This window comes from Leptosomus discolor, chromosome 19 (assembly GCF_034619465.1).
Source record: "Leptosomus discolor isolate bLepDis1 chromosome 19, bLepDis1.hap2, whole genome shotgun sequence".
NCBI lineage: Eukaryota > Metazoa > Chordata > Aves > Leptosomiformes > Leptosomidae > Leptosomus > Leptosomus discolor.
Genome location: NC_141409.1, coordinates 7,816,215 through 7,840,471, shown reverse-complemented (window position 1 = coordinate 7,840,471; position 24,257 = coordinate 7,816,215). Strand labels below are relative to the sequence as shown.

General features: G+C 44.6%; 1 protein-coding gene across 1 annotated transcript; it reads right to left on the bottom strand.

Annotated features, from left to right (window-relative positions):
* Window positions 1–810: 810 nt before the first annotated feature.
* Window positions 811–19,507, bottom strand: PKN3 (protein kinase N3). Its single transcript, XM_086475573.1, has 22 exons — window positions 19,487–19,507; window positions 15,802–16,084; window positions 15,095–15,243; window positions 13,475–13,604; window positions 13,229–13,380; window positions 12,639–12,834; window positions 12,141–12,332; window positions 11,774–11,883; window positions 11,138–11,281; window positions 10,165–10,240; window positions 8,923–9,109; window positions 7,741–7,852; window positions 6,744–6,820; window positions 5,343–5,409; window positions 4,652–4,743; window positions 4,122–4,298; window positions 3,970–4,032; window positions 3,334–3,410; window positions 2,953–3,095; window positions 2,603–2,710; window positions 1,921–2,001; window positions 811–1,023 (listed from the first exon to the last, which is right to left on the bottom strand). Exons 1-22 carry the CDS (start codon window positions 19,505–19,507, stop codon window positions 811–813), a joined length of 2,850 nt encoding a protein of 949 aa, XP_086331699.1.
* Between the last annotated feature and the right edge of the window lie 4,750 nt (window positions 19,508–24,257).

Below are 24,257 nucleotides of genomic sequence, written 5' to 3'. Positions count from 1 at the left end.
CATGCAATATGTACACAGACAACTTGAGTGAACAGGAAGGAAGAAAATATTACTATTGACATTTACAGAGAAAAATAAAATCCTGCCTGTTGAGTAGAACATGGTTAGCCCTGATCCGAAACATTCAGCTAACACAAAGCAGATGAAAAGCTGAAATTTTGTTATAAGGAAAGGTATCTTTATTGTCCAAAAAAATAGCATGTGCAAAGCTGTGGCTTTTTTTATATCATTAAAAACAATAGCTAAGATTTAGCATCCTCAAAGTAGTAGAAAGAGACTCCTTTTCCTTAAGACAGATCACTCTGATCATTATCAAACCCAAACATCATTGTCTTGGTTGTGTTAAAATCCATTCCTTCTCTGGCATACACATAGTTAGGAGTGGGAATGGGCATAAAATGGTTACAAAGAGGGAATGCTGCAGATCTTTTCTAGAAAATAGGTGAGAAGTGACCATTCCCCCTACTACTACGCACTTTAAAAAGCCGTGCTACTTACTGCAAAGAGTAACCTGGGTTGCAGGCGTGATTTGATTTCGTTAAGTCCAGCTTAAATTCCAAATTTCCATCTATATTCAATGGTAGCAGAAGATACATCCAGTCAAACATTAATTACTCCTTAAAGATAATTGATATCCAGTGTCCCTCCCACAAATGAGGCTGAAAAACCACAGCAGGTTAACTCAGCTTGCAGGGCGCGCTCATCCTGGGCTCATCGGCACCACCAGTTCTACAAATTCTGTTGACTTTGCCATTGCCCAAGCCAAGTCCACTCTACACTCTCACAAGGTGGAAACAATCTGTTCAGGAATCAAACTTCTAAAAGGTGTCTGGAGACAAAGTCAAAGTCCTTGAAGACAGTCTGCTCCTTACGGGTTAGGAGAGCAACCTCCTCTGGGGGAGTAAGGATTGGCTTTTGGGATGTGAACTCTTCATCGAAGTTGCTAATGTCGGTGGGATCTCTTAAAGTGGGCACAAAAGGAGGCTTCAGAGTCCTGGCAAACAAGGCATCCCAATCAATCTCCTGTAAGAGAGGGAAGTGAACAGGCCAGATTGACATTAAGATTATTTATGAAACGTGAAAGTAAGAGGGAGGATCGCAGCCTCCCTTCCAGATCATCTGCAACGTGTCTTATTTCTACTAATTAAAAAACTAAGACAAAACAAAACAGGAGAGAGAGAGAGAGAATTGAAAAAAGGCCCAAAACTAACAGCACTGTCTGTGCAGGCCAGGTAGTACAGAGATTCCACACAGTCTAAGGCTGTTCTTCAGAACACCAAGAAACAAAGTTCCAGTTCAAACTATATTTAGGAGGGACAGAGCTAAAGTCCAGCTGTGGTCAGGTGGATCCGTGGACTTCCCAGCAATTTCTGCTGACATCCAAGTTCTTACTCCAGCACAGAGCCAGCCAGGGGCTCTTATAGGTAATGACTTCTGGCAGCTGGGTAACGACAAGGAGGAACAGTGACACCTTTGCTTGGAACAGACGTATACCCTTGACCCAAAGCAACTGTGTCTTTAACCTCAGTTTCCCTTAGGATTCATGTATATCCTGCAAATGCAGGTGCCAACAAAGAGACTGACTGGAAATCACTGTGATCACTAGACAGCATCTTGGACTGCTGCAGTTTGATTTAAAAAGGGGTGTTCGTTGCTGGCTCAAAAGGTAGGTATATTTGTACATAGAAGCAGCACAATCAGAAACAACAAACAGGCTCTGGAAGCTTACAGATCCCAGAAAACACACAATCCAAACCGAAATTGAAACACACATTCCTGAATAAAGCAATGAAATGCAACAGAAGCTGCCGCTAAGATGTCACTGACAACTAACGGGAACATGCTTCAATACCCACAGAAAGCAAATCGCTCTCAGCTCAAACAGAAGAGATGAGGGGAAGGCATAAAGTGAATTCTTACCTTAAAAAAGGCCTGGATTTTAATCTCTTCTGCGTCTCTTTCCCCTGCTCCCAGTCTACGCTCTGGACACTTCCGAAGAAGCTGCAGGAAATATCAGTTCAAAGTTAAACAACTGGAACAAGGATGGACAGCAATAATGTTCCAGAGAAAAAACAAACAAACAACCAACCCAACAAAAGAAAGGAGATGGACTGACCCCTCAGTATCTTCTCATTCTCACTTTGCAGCAAGATCACAATCTGCTACTAATGGCTCAGACCTAGTTCCTTGTAAACAGCTTCCCCACATCAGTAAGATACCCGCTATAAACGGCACGAAGCACCTCATCTTAATTGTGCACCCGTGACCACGGGGGTCACATTCAAAAATGGAAACAAGCCATCTCCACTGGGCGACTGCCACATTCCTGCCCTTGAATCAACTCTTCTCCATTTCAGACTCAGCAGCACAGACCTCAGTAAGAAGCCTGCTTAGTCATCCTTTGACAGAAGAATGGCATTTATGTAAAGAGAAGGAAGGGAAAAACATGTAAATTTTAAACGTTCCCTTGGTCTGCGTAGGCAGCTCCAGATTACCCACACAAATGCTGGCCTGTCCTCATAGAGTCCCTCTGGATCCACTTACACAATGCAAACGTCAATGCAAATTCCTCAGGCTCCCCGAGACCCATCAAGCCCATTACCTTACGGATTATAGAAAGTGCCTCGGACGAAAGGAATCGTGGATACCGGACTTCGTCGTTGACAATACTGTCAAAGACTTCTTCCTCATCGTCTCCAGGGAATGGTGACTGCAATTGTGACATTTATTATTTAATCCACACAGCACCCATTCCTCGCTATTAAATAGGGATGAGAATAGCAGGGAGTTGTATGGATTAATTAGTGCTTGGCAAGCGCTATGAATGAGAAAAATGTCATTCAAGTACTCATAAATATTGGGCTACATTCAACAAAATTTTATCTCAGGTGGTTGGGTACTACTTTCCCCAAGTCTGCTTGGCAAGATCCTCTTAGGGAAAGGTGGCCTTACCTCACCAACAAGCATCTCATAAATGAGCACACCCAGTCCCCACCAGTCTACCGCCCGGGTGTACGAGACGTCCGTCAGGACTTCTGGAGCCAGAAATTCGGGGGTGCCGCAGAAGGTGTTTGTGCGGTCTCCAAAACCTATTCCTGTAGGAAGGGAACGCTTTAGTAAAATCCAGCACATGTTACTAAACGGGTCACATGCAGCCTCCCCTTCTGAAAGCCATGGCTTCTCACTTGATAATCTGCTGTTGTTAACTGGGCAAGGGTCTCATCAATGTTTGTAAATGCCAATAAGGAAGTACAAAACCTGAAGCCCATTAGTAAAGCACAGATCCCAAACCGGTTCTCATGGTTCACTTTCAGCTTCACCAAAGTCACTCACCTTCCTTACACAATCCAAAATCTGCGATCTTCACAAATCCTTCAGCATCTAAAAGGAGATTATCCAATTTCAGGTCCCTGCAGGCAAAGGAGAGGAAAGAAAATGGTAAATGAAGTCTGAGGATTGCCATCCAACAGCTTTTTTTTTGCAAGACGCAGAAGGATAATAAAAAGAATAAAATCTAAATTGAGTAAAGTCTGCATTTGGTTTAAATAACGTATTATTTGGAAGAGTCCTCTTAATTTATTGGTATTTCCCTGTTAATGAAAGGCTCAGAAAGGAGTTTGGAGCTGGGTGGGGCTTATTCCTCTGGAAAAGAGCACCCCACAACAGCATGACAAATTACTTGACTATCACAGTAAAAAAAGAAAGCAGTGACTTACAGGTGTCCCCCAGAACGTATTGACAGGTCACAGAGGCTTAATCACCTGCGACATGTCAGATGAATAGCTTCTAGATGACTTTCTTTACTGTAAGCATGATGAACATGCCGATAGCAACAGGCGACGGGGAAAATAAAGACAGACAGAAAGATCAGAAACCCCAGCAGGATGGTGGGGTCCACACACAGAGCTACAGGAAAAATAAACTTTCAAGTTGCTGAATTGTCTTATACTTGATTCTTTGCTGCATTACCTATAAATAATTTTCTTCTCATGCAAGAACTGGAGCCCCAAGACTACGCAGGCTGTATAAAACCTAAAAGAGACAAATAATTACCAGGAAATATATATGAGAATAAAGTTAAAAATATATAGTGCCTGGGAACTAGACTAAGTCTAACTCACTGTGCCATATACTCCGGAAAGACATCTTCATGTATGCGCATCATAAGATCACCACCCGGAGTATATTCCATCACAAAACAAGCGTGATGAGGGGTCTGGAAACATGCAAACATGTTCACAAGGAATGGATGATCAGAAGAATTGACCACTTCAAATATTCGCTTCTCACAGTTCAAGCTGCCAGGATTCAAAGAATGAAAACGTCAATGTTAAAACTTGGCAGAAAAGCCCGTTTTGAGAAAGACAGGATGAAGAAGAAAATCTTTACATCTTAAGTTAGAGAAATAAAAAGTGAGGGCTAACACAATATTTATCTTAAATACTTCCAAACCTTTAGAGTGTTCTTCAGGTGTTATTCCCCCAGAAGCTAGAAAGCAGCACTCCTTATTCCTGAGTTTAGTTACCCAAGCCTTAAGGTAACATTTAACCTTAATAGTACCATGACCAGTACACATCATACCTACTAACATTGGATTACAGGTATGTTAAGGTAGTCCCTGGCAATAGTACCAGCTCTAAGCAAAGCTCACCTATCAATTTCATCTCTCCTAATAATATCTTTTTTCTTCAAGGCTTTGATAGCATACAGTTTCCCAGTTGCCTTATATCGAGCCAGCAGTACCTGCAAGACAACAGAAAAGCTGTACTTCAAACAAATCTGTAATTCCCTTATTGGATTATTTTGACTCCCATTGACACAAACTATTTCCATCCACTCCAGACAGTTATTCTCAAAACCAAGCTCAAGTAACTCCAAAAATGGAGCATTTTCTGCTCCTTGTGCTGCGGCAGTCCAGAAGGATGTCAGTGCAAGTCAGATTCTCTTCACAAACAGCAGTATCACAGCTGGGTGATATGAGCTTTATGAGCACCTCAGAGCTCTCACAGCGAGAGCTGTGCACACAAGTTTTTGGAAATGGAGTTATTCCACTAGTGATCACCATGATAACAAAAGGAATGGTAATGGTGTGCTTTGTGAAATGACTTAACACTCCCAGGACGGTTTTCTCCAGGCTTTGAAGCTGCAAATCTTCAGAAGTTTTGACTGTTAATAACAGTTATCAGCTGCTTGTGTGGTTGGGCTGGGTTTCTTTGGTACATCTGCATTGCAACAAATCTCTTCCGTACTGCAACGTTTCTATTCAGACGCTGAGGCAGAGGCCCATCCTCCCAACCACAGTCCTCCTGCCCTCCTCCACAAAGCATACACTTCTATACTACCTTCCCAAAGTGGCCACGTCCCAACACAGCAATGCAGTGAAAATCCTCAAGCTGAACTGTCCTTTTCCTGCAGACAAACGAAGAAGAATTGCTGAGACAATACCCAAAGATGCATAAACAGATAGCGAAGGAGCATGTATTTACGTCAGGGGAAGAAGCTCTGTACAGCAAAAGGCAAAGCAAACAGCTGTGTCAACCGCTCCTTGCCTAAGCTGAAATCCTGAAAACTTGGGCTTGCTGCTGCTGTTCTGCCACTGAAGAAGGGAGCAGGAATCCGTAAGGTAGGAAACAGCTCCCAGTGGCAGCAGTCTGACTTCCAACAGCAGTTGTGTTCATCTGACATGGACATGTACATCAAGTGCTAGCAGGACAAGAGCATAAGGAGAAGTTCTCAAACAGCAGTTGGAAATGAAACACGATGAGACAACAGAAGTAAGATATTGCTGGGAAAAAAATAGCTGAATAAAGAGATAGAATGTTACATCAGCCACAAGTTGTTACCAAGGAAACTCAGGCTGCAGAATTGCTTGGAAAGAATTAAAAAAAAAAAAAACAACAACAAAACAACCCACACCCTAAACACTTTAGTCCAGGATCATCTTCAAAAGGCAGCAGACACTCCATACTCTTCCGCCAAGTGAAATAAAGGGCTAAGTATCCACCCATGAAGGACTCAACTCCCCCCTCAGCCTTCTCAGAGAGAAGGTAGGTAGGTGCCTGACTGTATCCGGAGCACATGGTTTTGAAGATGGGACCCCTCCAAAGTGAAATTATGAACATAATTCTATGATCTGAACTGCAAGATCAGCTTAGATAGATTTTGATATTTGTGCTTTTTCAGTCAGTATTTATTCAACAACAGTAATTTTTTTTTACTTGTCCTGTTTTTGGTATATTTACTGCTGTGTATCCTTGTTACATACAAATTGTGTGCATATAACTGCAACAGACTACAAAAAAATTACTGTTTTATGCCCCCCTACGTAATGAAAGACAGTGAATCTTGTGTATCAATGGAAAGAGAAGGGTGTGAGGGATGCCAACAGTGTTTCTGAATATGCATTACTTAGAATGCTACACCATAAAACTTCAAACGCAAGGAAGCACATGGGAGACAGTTAAGTGGCTTTATCTTCTACTAAAGTCATCTATTACATCGTGGTGTAGAGCCTATCAACAGCCTAAGTATTGGGGTTAATAAGCCGATAAGGTGCAGCAGATATTTGGACAAGTAAAGTTCAGTGCAGACTTTTCATGGTATTGTCTACACTCAGCACTAAGAGTCTGCTGCTGAGAAACCAAAGCGTACCCTGAGCAGAATTTTAGACTGCACGCTCGAGAATTTCAGCCCAGTGCCCCTTTAATCTGTGACCCAAGACAGTCCACGCTGTCCATAGTTACCTTGGAGATGCCAGGATTGGAAATTCTGCTCCAGCAGAGCTGCAAGACTTCTCCTCAACGTGCAGCCTCTTCAGACACTGGGAACAGAAAGGAAATTACGGTGTGTCATCCTCTGGAATCACCAAGTCAGACCTGAACACCCACAGCCAAATTTTCTCCTCTGTCGTGATCCCACATAACCACAGACAAGTTCTTGCAGTTGATCACTGCCTCTGCTTGGAGGGAAGCAGCAAGAACAGATGGTTTATGGTCACACAAAACTATTCCCATGTACAATATTTTTGATAAGGTCAAACCCTTTAAAAAAAAAAAGCTTTTAAAAGTCTAGGATAAAACATTTCCTTTCTAGAAAAAAGGCATCTCATGTCCCAAAAAGAGCCACAATGGTCAAAGAATGCAGTTTCCTCCATCACCAAAGCCAAATGAGAAAGGGTAAGACGTGGTAGAACACAAGTCATCAACCATTATACTACTCAAAACAATTTTCCTGCTCCTTCCTGTCAGAAAAGTAGAGCTCTTCTTGGGTTTGCCCAGTTTCTTTAATGACAAAGAACTTCATCTGGTCCTAAAAACCTGCCGACCCTCCTTTCCCACTTTCTCTGTGCAGTCATCTGTTCTGTACTCTTGCCCTCAACTCCCAATGCTGACCTATCTCCCATTTTGCTTCTCCAAGAAAAGCAACTTATAATTAAAAAAAAAATATTAAAAAAATAAAAATAAAAATAAAAATAATTAAAAATTTAAAAATAAAAATAAAAAATAAAAATAAAAATTAAAAAAAATAAAAATAAAAATAAAAATAAGTGCAACACTTTTGTGAAGACTTCATGCCAAAATAGCTCACTGAATTCCAAACCCCTGGAGATCAGCCAGCTAATGAGGAGGCACCCGCCTAAAGTACAGTTGATTTCTCCAGTAATAAACAAATAAGAAGAACCGGGCGTTGAAAGAATACCGATCAGCAGAGAAAAGTCTCCCTGTCAGCCCACGTGATTACCGGAGAATCTGCAGGAGACGGTGTTGAATCTTTGGAGTTGGCCATCAGAAAAAGGCGTGGAGGCTTGGGTGGTGCTTCGTCAGCAAATGTAAGCTTAGCCACAGGAAAGTCACTGCATTTGTAAGACAAAATTGAAGGAGATTGCTTTAGGGCAGAAAATTATACACAGGCACCTTTCTATCACCTTTGCTAGGTAAGCAAGTTGAGTTCAGTCCAATACACTGGACAACAGGGCTCCCTGACTCACACAAGTCTGTGAAGTATCAACAAGACATACACTCTCCTAAATGAATGAAGAGAAGATGAGCTATTAAGTTGGTGATGGTTAGACTCACATTCCAACACTAGCTCTCTGATGCTGTAAAATCAATGAAACATCAGTGTGTAGGAATAAGTCACTATCATCAAGAATTAAAGGAAGTCTTGATTTTAATAGCAACACAGGAGTTGACTCGATTTTTTTTCTTTTCTAGGTCTTGTGAATCAGTGGGAATAGTGTCATTTAGAGAACGACTAATTCTTTAAAAATTAATTTTAACAATTAAAAAAATTATTTTGGGGGGAATTTTCTTCTACAGCATATTTAAAAGCTTAGCTATGTACTTTCTGAGTGCTACATTATGCTAGTGGTTGGGGTACATGTAACCTCCAGAAAGAGCAGTGCATTTCTACCACAACAATCACATTGTGACCTTGCAGAGAGTTCAGTTACCATACTGGTGAAGACATTTAACAAGTGGAATTTTCTTTCCTTTACAGCGCAGAAACAGTCCTTCTTTTTGTGTATATAAAAGAACTTTTGAAAATCTGCTTTTGCTTTTTTTTGTGTGTAGCACAGTATTTACTTATGACCACTTTTATGCCCACAGATCATACTGCAGAGGAAAAGAAAGCTGCTGAAGTTCCCCCGGCTCTGGAACACGCTGCTTGTCAGGACAGCAATTCTGGAAATGGGTCCAAGTGCTAGCAATAAATCAGAGCTAGCCACAGCATATTGAACATCCCACTAAAACCACATCATTTCAGGCAGCATTGGCTTTTCTTAAAATCCTGAATTAAGTGCCACAGATACATTTTTCTCATCAGTATCTTCTTCCACCTTAGTAAGGTACATCAGAATTTTAAGATCTATCCTACACCCATTTCAGGGTGTCACCCAACAACACTCAGAACACGACTTACCTGCTCAATTTGGACACTGAATCAACAGGACTTTGCAGGGGAACTGGAGAGAAGTCTGTGTGAATGGGATCATGAAGTGGGGGACTCAGCGTGCTCATGGAACTACACGGAGGGAGGAAACTCATCATCAGGCGACCCCAAGCAGCAACATTTATGTTCATCTGAGGAGCTCGGAGAAATTCCTTCCCTGGAGGAGTCAGAGTCAAAACACCAGTGAGATTACAATGCACACATTACAATCTCATGTACTGCTAAATTATTGTTTTCACCCAAACACCCGTGGGTTACTCAAAGGTAGCCCACCCTAGGAAGAATGGGCTTTTTTTCAGGGAAGAAAGTTTAATAATGACGATGATGAAACAGATCTACTATTTCACCTAAGTTTGGCTCCATATAGTATCGTAAAAAATCCTCAAGTAGAAATTGCATAAAATATTAAAAATTGAAATAGAAGAAAACCTGACTTAAAATCAACAGTGCATTTTAATCATGCAGCCTGTTAACAGAAAGGTTCTGAAAATGTTTTTAAAAGAGTAAAACATTTGGGATGTTTTCATTGTTTTACTACTTCCTGAAGAATGTAAGTATAAAAGCTCATTTCTCCCCACTGCCAGGATTTCTCAGTATGTAAAGTCTCACCTTCTTCAGCTTCACAAGAAAGAATTTGCAGACAAAAAAAGAAAGTATGCAAGTTATTCCAGTCCCTAAACTGGTAAGCTGAGATGACAGCTCTAAAGACTTGACAGACAATGAATACAGAATCATAGAATCATTAAGGTTGGAAAAGACCTCTAAGATCATCAAGTCCAACCATCTTGGTTGACTGGAGCCTGTTTATGCTACAGTCTTCTATAATTCAGGGTTTTCCAGAAAACCTTTCAACATCTGTTCATCAGTAACAGCATTGCTGGTTAAATTAGTACAGCTTGAGTCCTGGCCCTCGCTAAGAAGTCTGTTAAATAACTAGTAATTATATCTTCCTAACACTGTTCACTGTGAACAGAAACACCGCAACAATATCACATTACACACCCCGCTGCAGCGGGGCTGCCTGCACTTTTTGTGACTGAACAAACTTTCACATTCTAATAAAGCCCACCTGCTCACACACGGTAATTACCAAGCATTTTAATGGGTCTCCCAAATTTAATGGGATAGGGGTGCATTCCAGCCTGCTTGTGTAAACCTCTGCCCTCACCTGCACACCCTAGACCGTAATCACTCTGTTCTCCAGCAGCTTACCTTTCTGTTTGGGGAAAATGCGTTTCTGTCGCTGCAGCTTTGGCTTTCTCTCAATGACCGGATTACAGAACATCACCTGCCAGAGAAGCAAAGGGGATTTGTCAGGATTCTTCATTTACACTGTGAACACAAACTTTCACACATGCCCACTCTCCATCAAATCCTCCATTCATATCTGTTTGGTAAGTTAGGAGTCACGCCATTGACTCCCAACTGCATTACTGTAGCTTCACCCTCTAAACATCTGTTACATCAACTATGGGTATAGATGTTGGAATTTTCTGCTACCTGAAATGCAGAAAAACCCCAAAATTTAGACTAACTCATATCCCAAACAAAATTAATCCGATTTGTAAAGCCATGTGTAAAGAACACAGGCATTTCTAGGGCAAAAAAAAAAAGCGGTAGTCTGTGGCACAGAAGTAAAAAACAAAAAACAAAAAAAAAACCCTCCACAAAACAAAACCACAAAAAACAGGAAGGCAGGGAGAGGAGGCAAGTTGGGTACATGAGGTCAAGATCCTGCTTTTGGAAAGATAACCACAGGAACTTTCATCACAACACAGGAGAAAGTACTGCAGCTTTTAAGGGATTATCTGGATGATCTCTTCATTGATGGCACTTCAAACTATTATTAGCCTCAGAAAGATGATAAAATAAGCATACCCAGAGGGAATCTGGAGCTCAGATTCTACAGTCTCTGTGATTCAGTTCTGACCATTAAGTCATATGTGTAATTAAAGTGTCACTGATGACTAATGATGAAAGCAAATAAAAACCAACGTATTTCACAGCACACACACATATAATTACAGTGGAGCAGCCAAAGAGTCACTCCGAGCTATGGCACGTGTACATCTTTTATATCATGTCGTTCCTTATTTGTGTACGTGATATTAATGCAAAAGGTGCCATTCTACCCTTTGTTCTAGATCAGAGTTCTCTGAAAAAGAAACAAAGCTTACATTTATACCTCTGCAAAAAGCATTCCTTGGGGTTCGAGTGAGAGGCACATCCCGTGACGTTCGTTATCAAGGAAATCATCCAAACGTAAAAACTTCACTGCACACAGTTCTCTCCAGTCTCTCCAATAAATTGCAATTTCTAGCTCACGAGACTGGTGGGATGGGCGAGTGGTGTGGGAGAAAAAAAAAAGCAGAAGAGTTACATACTGCCCCATGCTCTGGAAATTGCACATGCTACTGTAAAAAAAAAAGGAAGTCAGTAAACTAAACAGTATGCGTAAGGAACTTCTTTACTCCTTCCGTTTCCTGCTTTCTCTGATGTTTCCAGCTCCTCTTAGCTACAGACCCTCTTGGAGATGGCTGTCTTGGCTTCCCATTTCAGAAATCCCTGTGAGAGCCACTTTGCTGGTAAGATGAAATAAAACTGCTCAGATAAGGAGAGAAGAACAACAGATGCTGTTCACACTGAATCTCTGCCAGAGATGCAACTGCCTTTAGGGGAAGACTAAGAGAACCGTCAGTAAAAGGACATGGGGACGGCAACAAGACGGAGTTGAATGAAGCGGAACGGCAGCTAAACAAATAAATCAGGGACAGTGAAATGGAAGAATAAATACAACACAGGGAACCTGCGGCAGACTTACCCGGTCCAGCTCAATGACAAAGCTCTGGTCCCATGCCTGGTTATTAACTGGTCCCCAGTTTGTTTGGCCAACCACTTTATTGTCCACTTTGAGCACAGCAAGGACCTCATCTGGACAAAGGAGAAAACATGGATTATAATCTTTTACCAAAGAAAATCCGTCATGCTGAAGGTGAATATCCCAGTCAAATGTAATTTCCAGGAGAGTACTAGGAAGACCAGGTATAAGGCAGTTCATTTTCTCTCTTAGTTTTGCAGAAACCAGGTTTCTCACAGTTACACTCACACCAGGCTAACCCAGCACCGTGGTGAGAAGCCCCCACGCTCCCATATGCCACTCACAATTCAACAGGGAACTCCATACTCACTACATGGCTCTTCATTCCGCAGGTACTTTCCTGCAACACTACGGCCATGGATACCCAGGCCAACTCGTGTTCGGGAAAGGGACCGCAAATCACTTGGGCTGCCACAGATGGGAGAAGAACTAGTCATTCGGGAACGTCCTGGAACGTTTTCCAATAGATCCTGACAACCCATCAGTCTCACTTCCAATGTTCCTGAGGAATTTAGGAGAGTAAAGCATATTATTATGTAAAAGAAAGTGATACCAGTCAGCCTGTCCTCACAGGGCTCCAAGAATTTCTCAGATTAATGATCTATTGGTTAATAGTTCAAACTACCCCAGATTAACAGACTGCAAATCCATATGATCAGAAAGCTCTGGCTGGCCTAGAAGTCATAAGCCCAGTTCCTAGAAAAATCAAATATCCATATAACAGGAGGCATTACCACAATGAGAAGAAGTGCAACTCAGTTTTCCCTCTGTCCTCCTCACAATAACGTGCCAGGCAGTATCTCCATACCTGTAAGGGCTGTAGGTTTGATGACTGAAGCGGGTTGGATGCTGCCATGCTGAGCTCCCAGGGAGGAAGTATTTACTAGTTCCTGCTTGATGAGTGCTCTTTTTGGGTGATCAGGAGAAAGCTCACTAAGCTGATGTTCCAAGGACAAGCGCAGCAGGTCAATCTTCTGAGAGGACTCTTGCAAACGCCCCTGAGCCTAGCAATGTGAAGTAGAACAGAAAGCAGGCAGAAATTTTCAGTGTACAGCCCCAGTCCGGGTTCTATTATTCCTTTATGAACTACTAGAGTAAGCTTCAAAAAAAAAAAAAAAAAAATTAACACCAGGTAACACCTTACTAATAAAGGACCAAGATGAAATATTTTTCCATAGATCCTGACCACCCCATCTGTGTCACTTCTGACGTTCCTGAGAAATTTCACCAAAGCAAGAAACGTTATCCCTAGAAGGAAAAGTGATCCCGATCAGTCTGTCCCCACAGAGAGACAGCTTCCCAAATTAATAACCCTCCGTTAACTCTGCTCATTCATGGTAAATCACTAATGTTGAGGCATGACACCACCCTCTCGAGAAGGCCTGAACAAGTGCTTACCTCAGCCAAAAACTTGCGATCCTGTACCCGACTTCCTCCAAGGATCTTCAGCACATTTTTTGCCCCCTCAGCTACAGCAGCTTCAATGCGTAGGTGGTGTCTCAGCTCCTCAATACGCAGCTCCAAAGCACTGATGGTGGTCCCCATCCTCACTGGCCATTTGGGAGATAAAATATGGTAAGGATGAAAATTGACTGAGTATTGTGGATCTGTTCTGGGCTGTACCAGTTACTTAAAACACCTTACCTGCTGGATCCACTGTATCTTCCATCCCTCCTGCTGACTGAGATACTTTCACAATGTGCATGCGGATTATTTCAATCTTTGTCTTGCTGTCCTGAAGCATCTGCTGAGCTGTAGCCAGCAGCTTCCGCTCCTGCCAAAAAGAAACCATATGCAGAGAGGGAACCATGCTCATTAAAAATGGATTATGATGATGTGTTCACATATGAGGACGAGGTGGTACCTGCAAGAAGGGTCATGATTCTGAAGTGGCATACATAAGCAGTTCTGTAAAGGAGACACAGATGAGGATCAAGGACTCAGAGATGACTGTTTCCATTTGTAGAGGGAAAGGACAGGTCCGGTTAATACCAAACCTTGCAATCACTGAGACTGGTGGTTCACTGGTTACTAGGCTTACAGTGTTTTGTGAGCAGAGGTTTTGAACAAATAAAAATATTACAACCCTCTACACTGCTGGTCTTAAGAATTAAACTTCATAATAAGCTTGGATTTTTTTTTTTTTAATTATCCTTTGACTTTTAAATACAGTTATGTGAAACTCGAGAAGTGGGATGAATATGAAACCAGTAAACCTCTGAAGATTTTTCTCACATAAAGAGGTATCACACGCTGTGCTCTACCATAAAAACCGCAGTGATATCGAAACATCACACCAACTCTGTGCACAATAGCAATGCTTTTTTAACTTTCTTTCCTCAAGTCAGTGACTGAATGCACCTTTTATACCGCCCTTACGACCTTCCCAGGCTTGGAACAGTTTTTCTAGAGACAGCACTTCTGCCATGCCACTTCCTACGAGACACTTTTCTCTGGCTCAAATCTGCCTCTAATCTAGAGTCACTATAAGCATTGAGGTTAGATGTATCAACACCTCTGTTCATCCAGCCACCTAAGTCAAACATCTAGACCAAGGGAGTAACATAGAGTCTGCAGGTGGCAGCGAGAGGCAGGGCTTTCCAAAGGGCCATTCACCTGTTTGAGAACGGTAGCACAAGCCACCCCCTAGGTTCCTAGCACTTTCCACGGAGACTACAGAACGATTTATGTGGCTAAGTTAAAACAACATGATTCCCAACTCTGTCATTAATACCACTAAGCAACATTCAAGAGCAGAAGCACAATCAGCATCTGCCATATAAGAACTGCCAAAAGGATCAAAACTGCCAGACTATGTTCGTCTGTCCGGTCTAATAACCCCTCTCACAGTGATCACCACCAGATGCTTCATAAAAAGGCATAGGCAACCACATCACGGGCCAAAGTGGAATAAACTACACTTTCAGAGAAGCCTTTTCCGAACATCCTGTAATTACAGATTGGATTAAGTTCCTGGCAAATGAAACATGCACTATCCAATTCCTTTTTGATTCCTGCTAAATGCTTGAAATCTGTAACATGCTGCAGTAAGTCTAACACACAGTCGCAGTATTGGTTGTCCTGTGCAGTAACACGACGAGCTGTCACTACGCTGAGAACCGAAATGCAGAGCTAGGATTCAGTCAAGCAAGCTTCACAAATTAACCTCTTTCACACACCAGAGAGAGTTTTTGTGTATGGACTTTAAATACAAATTTTGATCCAGGAATCCATGTTCCCAAATGGTTGCTTATTCCTGCTTACCTTGGATGTTGAATACATTTGGATCATGTTCTCAGCTCCTTGTTTCACTTTCATTTCAACATGCAGCTGCTTTTTTAGAGCTTCAACCTTCCTTGCCATGGGGTCCGGGCTTCTTTCCCAGAGACAAGGACCTGGAGATACAGATCCATCTGCACAAACAATACAATCAGTTCCATTAGTCATCTTGTGTCATCTCACTGGGTTATAGACGGGTGACTCTAAAAGAAGGCTAGGCTATAAAATAAGGCACAAAAAGGTCTTATCTACAAAACTGATCACAAAACAATGTTTCAAATGAAACTCAAGCTCATATCCATAAATATTTCTTCATTTATCAATGAACCTGTCCCAACAAGCACTCTTCCAATTTTATACTCATTCATCCTATAAGGTACTTGGATATTCAACTGCCCAGAAACTCTATTCAAATCTCTTCAATTCCGCCTACAGCCCCCCCTCCTCAATATTGCCCATGCCCAGCACCCTCAGCTGGTCTTCTCCCTACCTTGATCTCTCATATTGGCTCCTTTCACCTTTTTTGCCCCATTCTCAACTTTTTACTGCACAGATCATTTCATCAGCTAAAAACCAACAGAAGAAACTCCGACTGCTTGTGAGCCCTCAACACAAAAATACATCAATCCAATATATATAAATATTGAAGCACTATAACAGAATTTTCCCGTCAATCATGACCCAAGACCTACCTGTCTTGCTCTCCTCTTTGTCTGTTATGACAATCCTTGCGTTAAGCTCCTGAAGTTCCCAGTGCAGTTGCTCCAGTTTTCGGTTGGAAGATTTCAGCACGTGCTCTATGTGGACAAGATTCTTTCTGTCCGTTGTCGCTTTGCGCAGGTTTTCTGCTCCCTCTTTAATCTTCAGTTCTTTCTGTATAGCACGGCGAAGCAGTTCCTTCTCACCCTCCAGTTTTTGCTGGAAGCTTGGATCCATTAAGTTCACACCGTTGCCCAGCTGCAAGAGGCAGCTGCCCTGCAATCCAAGCAGCATTGGGCAAGAGGATTTCAGAGATAACATGGTTCAACCATTTGTATGATACAGCAATACCCTCTTAAGATTCCACTCCTTCATTTCTTTGGCAACTGGTTCACACAAATTCTGAAGCCAACTTTTTCACCAAATTTTCAAGAAGACCAGACCTACATTAAATTGCAGAGGACAGAACACAACTTTGATCTTAACACACCTTAATCTGGTTTTAAACCATAATGGAGAAAAACCTTCATCTTACTTGTCTCCTTGTTATTTCATGTCTACACACACATTTGTTCTCCAGGTATCGAAGCCCAGCCAATATTTGCCCTTGTTCTGATCAACACTAACTTTTACTAGTATGATGTAGTAGATAGTCTTATTTGGATATGTCTTGATGCCAGCTGTTCAAAGACACACCTCAGCTAAACTGTTAGAGCTTTTTAGGAATGTCACAAGCATGTGCTAACTCTCAGCTGCTGCCCCTGAAGAAGAAAAATGTAAAACCTACAGCTGTTTCTACAAAAGAGGAAGCAAAAGAGTAAGCGTAACTTTCTGCTAAATCTGAAAAGGGAACCAGACTGTTGTCCTGGTCTCTGTTCTGCCTGTGATTTACAGGCAGTAAGGCTGCTTTAAAACACTGATTATTTTGAGTTGCATTAGTAGCATTCAAGCTTGCTCTGGGCTTTGTTTTACATCATTTTCAGTACTTTTTGTTCTAGGGATATATGCCTCATCAACTGCTCTGGACAGAGATGCTCTGTTTACAGTCTGGACATACAGGCAGTAGCAGCACAGGTATATCTCAATGACCGAGTAAGGACCGAACTCGGACAGGAGCTGCGAAAGCTTTATCCACAAGGAAGCTACCTATCACCACAACAAACAGATCCAAGCAAGAGGTTACGCTTCTCTCTTCAGCAGGAGAAGTGGCTTTAAGGCATTCAGACCAATTAATACATTAATAACCTAACATTAACGACTCATCACACTCCCTGCTTAAATGCAAAATAGTTGCACAGTTAAGCTCCACTACTCTAACCGACTTAACGTCGCAGAGCGTGCCAGTAACTGAAGACAAAATTCAGGGATTCCCGCTTGCTTTCACACTCTTTAATCAGTTGACCACATTTCCAACAACAAACCACTCTGGGTCTGTGTTATTCATGTACGTTACTGCACTTTACAACTGTGCTGGGCATCCAAAGCCTATGCCACTCACACAGCAACAATTATTTAGTCACATTAGTATATTTTGTCATGCACCTCAAAGTCCCAACCAAACGTCCTCGATCAGTTTTTGCTATGATTTCAGTCTAATAGCAAAATCATTAAAGAAGAAGGAGGAAAAAAATCTATTATAAAGTTGGCCTAAAACCAAGCTGGGTCTGCAACAGATACACAATAGCCAAAATAGGAGTTGTTCAGATTGGTAACAAAACAAAACGGTTCAGATTAACATCCTGGTTCCAGGAAGTTCTCGCCCAATTAGTAAAGCCAGGAACTAAGCCAGAGCTTTGAAAAATATCCAAAGTTTTGTGAGGAAGAACTTGAATCATGGAGTTCCTGAGTCACAGGCAACCTTTACCAGCTGTGAGTTGGAAAATCAGAAGGCTCTTTATCCAGTCTGTAGCAAGTGACTAAAAGGCATTTGCTGGTTGCAATTCTCATTTAAATAATCAGAAAAAGCATACAGATTTATTTTCAATCCAAACTACAGAAATGGGTGTAAGCAATCCACCCCTGGATGTGCTCAGAGCAATGGAATGAGTCGTGGTACAAGACTAATGCTGACACAGGGTACTAAATACAGAGACCTGGCTATTGATTCAGAGAACAGGTACAGTCTGGGCAGCTCTCAGGTCAATTTTCCTCCACATCACTCTCTGCCAAAAGCTAGTCTGAATACCAGTTAATGCAGCCTGCTTAATTTCTAAATATATTTAGAATGTAAGCATGGTATGTTCTACTGGATCCTTCTTCCCCTCTAGGGATCAGAGAGTGCCATAACGTTGACATTGTTTGCACCAGGAAGACAAAATATTCTATTATTGAGGAGGATGGGGAAACTGAATTTGCATTTGAGTTGATCCATTTTACATTCTGACTCAGGAATTTCAGTGGGGTGTCAGGATACTGCCACAGCCCGTGCTGCAGCTGCTCTTGGGCTCCCGGGGAAGGTCAGTCCTCCAGGGTATGTCTCCAACGCAATCCCAAAAGACGTTTACAGCTTGCAAAGAAATACCCAAGCTACCTTAAATTAGCTTGCTTTTCTTACTTGTAGTGGGGCTGCCAGAACTCACCCAGGCCTTCTGAAGTGTCTAGCCTGCTTCCTAACTAGCAAAAATTTCAGCAGTATCAAAGTTCCACTCAGGCTTTTGGATTGCAGCCAGGGGAGATGCCATCCCCTCAGTTGTTACGCCCAGCTTGGCAAGGAACTTCACCTGCACAAAGCTCGGAGCAGACCTGGCCCTCACACTTTCACCACCGACAGAGAAATTGATTTACAATTTGATTTAACGAGCTAGCGATGAGGCGGCCATCCTCTCTGCAGACCAGGGCATTTTAAACCACACCTTTCACCCCAAGCTTTGTGCCGCAGGGATGAGGCCGGTGTTGGACAGGCTCACGCTAACCACGTTCACTCTTTACGAGAAAAAGCCACTGCAAGGTTTGGAGAAAGGCAAATGCAATCCTGTCTGGAGCCAGTCCCCTTTCGCACTCCGGGCTGCCCGAGGGCTGCTAAGGGCGGAGAGCGGCGAGCCCGGGAGGCACCGAGACGCGGAGAGCCCGGGCGGGCGGCAGCGCTGGCAGCGAGCGCCCTTTGTGCCGGTCTCTCCATCCCTTCTTTTCCCAGATTAGGCTTGAAACGCCTCAAGGAAAGAGGGCAGGGCATCTCCCCCACTCCGGGAAGCTTATTCCAAACAGCAATGTTTTTCCCAGCACGAAGGCTGGCTGCCCTCCCCCGGCTCCCGTGTGCCAGCCCCAGCAGCCGTCTCGCCTCCCACACCCCCTCGATGCCGGGAGGGGATTTCCTCAGCGGGCACCAACTTGGCCCGAACCCCACTTCCCTGAGGCGAAGAGGGACGCTTTTAGGGGATCCCACCTGCTTCGCACAGCCTCTCCCACCTCCCCGGGGCGCGGCCCCCGCGACAGGCGGAGGAGACAGCGGGAAGCCCCGCTCCCCCCCGCACCGCCGCCCCCTCCCCGGGGCCGGGGGCTTCCGGCGGAGCAGGGAGCTGCGCTTTCCCGGCGGGAGGATGGAGGGGGCCCCCGAAGGGCGGAGGGGACCCCCAGGAGGGCGGAGGGGGCCGCCCAGGAGAGGAGAGCCCCCTCGCCTCAGGCGAGGCTTGCTCCGCCCGCCATGCTGTCGCCCCTCCGAGCCCCCGGCGCGGCGCTCACCTGCGGGGTCCCCGCCGCCATTGCTCCGTACGGCACCGCCAGCAACCGGCACTTTTTCAAACTTCAGCCTTCCCGGGAAGCGCCGTGCCGCCGCCAGCGCCCTCTCGCGGGGTGCGGGCCCGGGAGAGCTGCCGGCGGGCGGCCCTCAGGGCGCCGGGGAGCCTCCCCTTCCCCACACACACCGCCCCGGCCCTGCCCCGCGGGGTCCTCGGCCAGCCGCGGCTACCGCCCCTGGCGGGAGGTCGTTCCCGCTGCCTTCGCCCGCCCTGAGGGGAAATGCGCAGCCGAGACCTGGCGGCGAGGTCCCGCAGCGCGCCCCGGGATGGCGGCGGGAAGGAGAGAGGCGCGACAGGCCGGACGCTGAGGAGACTGAGGTACCTCCCGCTTCCCAGCGTGGACATCGCCCTCCGCGTCGGGGAAGGAGAGGCTTTAGGGGGGTCGGTGACCTTTGCAGGCGCACAAATTGTGGGTCCGTGCCAAAGGGACGGTACGAGGAGATGGACAGTGACGGACCTCCATAACTCGGGCCCCGCTGACACCCCCTCTGGGAGCCGGGCGCTGTGAGGGGGAATCCCGGCGGCTGGGCCCAGGTTGCGATCAGGCGGTTCCCAGTTCTAGTTCTCCAGACTGACTGGTTACTGGGGGTTGTTTGTAGAGGAACGAGCAAACTGCAGCTCCCCTGGAGACAGGACGCTTCCCTGGGAAGGGGGTGATGCCTGTCTCCAGTGCTGCTTTTTGACTAACTTTTTCTCTGCAGAACTGTCCCTCCTACAGGATCTGGGGTTTCAGATGAATATTTGAGGGGAAAAAATAACCCAAAGGCATTGGCAAGGCTGGCAGTAATCACCCAGCTATCATGAGTGAGAAACCACCATGCTGCTGTACTGCCATTGTGTCGTGCAGAGCTGACAGGCAGGCTGTCACAGGCCCAGTGTTTAAAACAAGTGAAAAAGATTATTTTCAGGTGGTGAAGACCACCGCTTGTGAGATCTCTGCTCAGCAGTATAATAATATTATTATTGTACCAACATGCTTTTTCAGTCCTGGAGCAATACACAACTTTGAGTCAGAAGGCATCCGGAGGTGATAGTATTCCCACATACAAATTTACAAGTACACTAATAAACAGAAATGTTTTCCTTTTATTTAATTAGAACAGATTTTCTAGCATAAGCATGTTGTAAATGATCTGCAACTGAATAATTAGTAAAAGGAAATCACCAGAAAATGTAAAATTTAAATCTCGCTTAACTGAGTTGAATTAATAAAGCCTTAAACGTCTATAAAACCTTTGAACATGCTCCTGTTGTGGATAAAGCAAGTGCATTAGACTGATATAAACCCTTCTGGAACCTGTTGCTATTTGTAACATGGTCCAGGCTCTCTTTAGCATTTAAGGAATTATTTTAATTAGACTGTTCATTCAGTGGGAATACCGGAAAGGGGAAAGTCAAACTGGTAGGTGTGGATTGAGTTTCAGAGGAGTTCAGCGAACAAAGCCTGTCCCAGCAGACGAGGATCAGGGCTGCGTTTGCCTCGGCCGGCCGGGAAGAAATTTGGTGAGAGCCCTCGGTGGCAGCAGAGGTCGATTTGCCCACCGCTGCCCGCGGGGTTCACACGGGGGCTTCCCCCTCTTTCCTTGGAGTCTGGTACCCTCCACATGGGGCTGGGGGAGCAGCTCAGGGAGCCTGGGGAGCTGGAGCCGTTGGTCGAGGACAGTCTGGCTGCAGGAGCTCCCCAGCCTGGAGGGATGGGGCTGGTCAATGGCTGGGGATCCCGAGTGCAAGGAGGACGCGTCCCCTGGCTTGGCAGCCCTCTGCCTCCCCCCAGGTCAGAGATGTCCCCGGCCTCCAGCATCCCCGGCCACCCCAGGGCCGTGGTTCAGGTGTCCCCTGCAGGTCCCGCGGGTGGAGGGGGCAGGTGCGGGGGGTCAGCAGCTCCTACCCGCTCGGCACCCTCTGTCCCACGGGGTGGATGGGTGTCACGGCTGGGAGCACGACGTGCCTGCCCAGCCCCTCCGGGACCCCGCGGGGCACGACTCCCCGGGAGCCCGGGCCAGCCCGCCAGGTGCCGCCGCCGGGCAGGGGGAGCGTGTGAGCGGCCCGGGGGCGGGCGGGGGGTTCCGAACGGCGGGGCGGGGCGGATCCCGATCCCGGGGTCGAGCCGTGCGGTCTCTTTCCAGCGGGTGCTGGGGGCGAAGGCATCCCCTGCCGTTGAACCGGCAGCCCCCGTCCTCCGCTACACCCGAGGAGAAGGGACGAGCGCGGCACCGGCTTGCAGACGAATGACGGCTCCCGGGAAGCCTCTCGCCGTTTCGCCTGCGGTTACGCGAGCGCTGAAACAGGGCGGGGGAAAAAGCGGGAGAAGGATGGCCTCGCTTCCCGGAGCCCCCCGCTTTTCACCGTGCCCAACTCTCCGGTTTTACGTTCCTTCCCGACCAGGAGCAGCCGGCGGGAGCGCTGCTCCAGCCCGGTGCGGCGGAGAGCCGGGATCGGCAGCGCCTGGGGACGTAGGAGTCCCACGGGCTCTGCTGAGGCACCGGGAGCCGGGTGTGTCAGGACTCCCCGCACTAGAGTGCACTCACTCGAAGGGGATGATCAAGAGAAAAGTCTTTAAAGTTTCCCTTTCTAATTCAGGAGAGGGAGGGCAAAAGATTAAGCATAAATCTGTTCCCCGGAGGAAGCAAGCATCTTGTTCCAGAGTCACTTGTGACCTCCGGTCACTCGTAGTGCACCGGGCACCTGATATCCATCAGAGGAGCGAGTGCGATCAGCCTCACCCCTGAAAGAGGATGCCGAGTTTGGGACTAATAACTGATTCTTTTGAAAAAGACTCTTAGAAATGGTAACGTCAAGCAACAGTTAAATGTACTTTAATTCCTTCAAACAGAAGGATATCTTGAAGGTACATCAAAGAAATTATTTCATTGATTTCAGTCTCTTAAAAAAAAAAAAAAAAAAAAAGCATGGCTTCAAAATTCAGGAACAGTATCCAATAAACAAAGTACTGTTGTTATGCACCTGGTTTAGAGTGTGGTACAAAGAGAAGCTTACAGATTCAAACGAATGGCATAAATGACTGAGAAATCGATTCAGATAATGCTTGTTTACAGGGACAAAAACTATGTTGACAAGTATGAATAAGCACACAGATAATGTTTAAAAAAACCCCAAACCTTTCTAATTGTATTGACACACACATGGATGTATTTGCTTTCCTTTGGCACTAGAAATTACAGACAAAAGATTCCATTTATAGCAATTGAACTTCAAACTGAAAATAACCTTTGAGTCATTTAAGTCATACAGCCCCAGCAGAGTAGCTTCACCTTTATTGAATTGCTGCCAACTCTCTAGTCTAACCCTGGAAATTCAGGCCATAAAGCCCAAGTTCGGCTCCACCTGTGACAAGTTTCACTTGTAAGGATGAACTGGATGTCAGGAGCTCAAGCACCAGTGGAGAGTTGAGAGATAGAGACAGCTATTTAATAAGAATGAATCTCCCGTTCATATGCAAGGTAGACATCCACCTTTAAATGCTCTTTATATGCACATACAAATTAAGTCAAGTAAAAATGGACACCCATTACATATATGCAGCCAAATTAGACAGTAAGTGAACAGTCAGAGCACGTGTTAGCCAGCTGTAGTATTTCTTCAGCGTTGCAGAGAAATGTGTTAATCCCTACTCATTTCCATTGCTGGGGAAAAAAATAATTAAGATTACACTTAACAAAGATGGTTTATTCTTTTAGCACTTCACTTTACTCTTTAGCAGTTGCCAGAAGTAAACCCTGAAGTTTCACAGGAAATTCAGTATTATCAGTACAGTAGTGTGTTTTGGCACCCTGTAAAATCCTAAAGAATGTGCAAGAAAGTCTCAGAAGTAGCATTTCATTATCCAGACTTCTCATTTCTTGTTCATGGTATTTGACTTTACAGAACCTGAAGCTTTGATTACTTCCAAAACAGTTTTTTTTATACATTTTCTGCTAGTAACCAACAGGGGTGTAACAACAATGGCACAATATTTTTCCTAAAGCATTAAGGACTAGGAAAAAAAAAATCTTGAAGAGCTACAATCAATTAGGACTACATAAAAATTAAGTAATGAGGCATCATGGCAAGTAATAGCACATCAACCCTCTACCACAACAGGAAGCATTTTTCAATCTTACAACAAAAAGGAATCAAATGAAAGGATCTAAAATTTATAGACTTCATAGGTTTTGTTCCTTCTCTCTCTAGACGGCAAGAAACCATTACTAATTAACATTTTACTTTGCTCTGCAAGCAGGATCAGGGCAGAAGCTTTTGTTGAGATGGAATAATGTAAATGGTTGCCTTATTTTTGCATCGACCACATGCAGACTGGACGTTGTCTCGTCTCCGGTAACTGGATTGAATCCAAGCTGGACCAGACACGTAGAGGATGTTTCCCCCACACACGTTATTTGGGCATGTCTCAAATCGAGATTGATCTTGTTCTGCTAAGTGTATTCGTAAGCATCAAAAAAAAGCTGAATTTGACTACAGCAAATTCTATGAGGAAAAGGAATCAGAGAATATAACAGCAAGTCTTCCCAGAAGACAGTCTTTTCTACACATCCAAAGAGAACTAGCTGTTTGAATTTTAGATTAGCTGATACAACATTTTTTTAAATATTTCAAAAGCACAGCATGTTAAAACAACTTTCATTACACTTTGTGGAACACCAGTACCAACAACCTCTACGTGAAATTGTTACAAGCTACTCAAAAGCAGTCTCTTA

Coding starts and splice junctions, on each gene's coding strand:
- PKN3 (XM_086475573.1), bottom strand. CDS start 19,507: ATGGCGGCGGGGACCCCGCAG. Junction 4,744..5,342: donor GACGTGGCCACTTTGGGAAG/GTAGTATAGAAG, acceptor GTTGTCTTGCAG/GTACTGCTGGCTCGATATAA. Junction 4,033..4,121: donor TTTCCGGAGTATATGGCACA/GTGAGTTAGACT, acceptor TGTCTCTTTTAG/GTTTTATACAGCCTGCGTAG.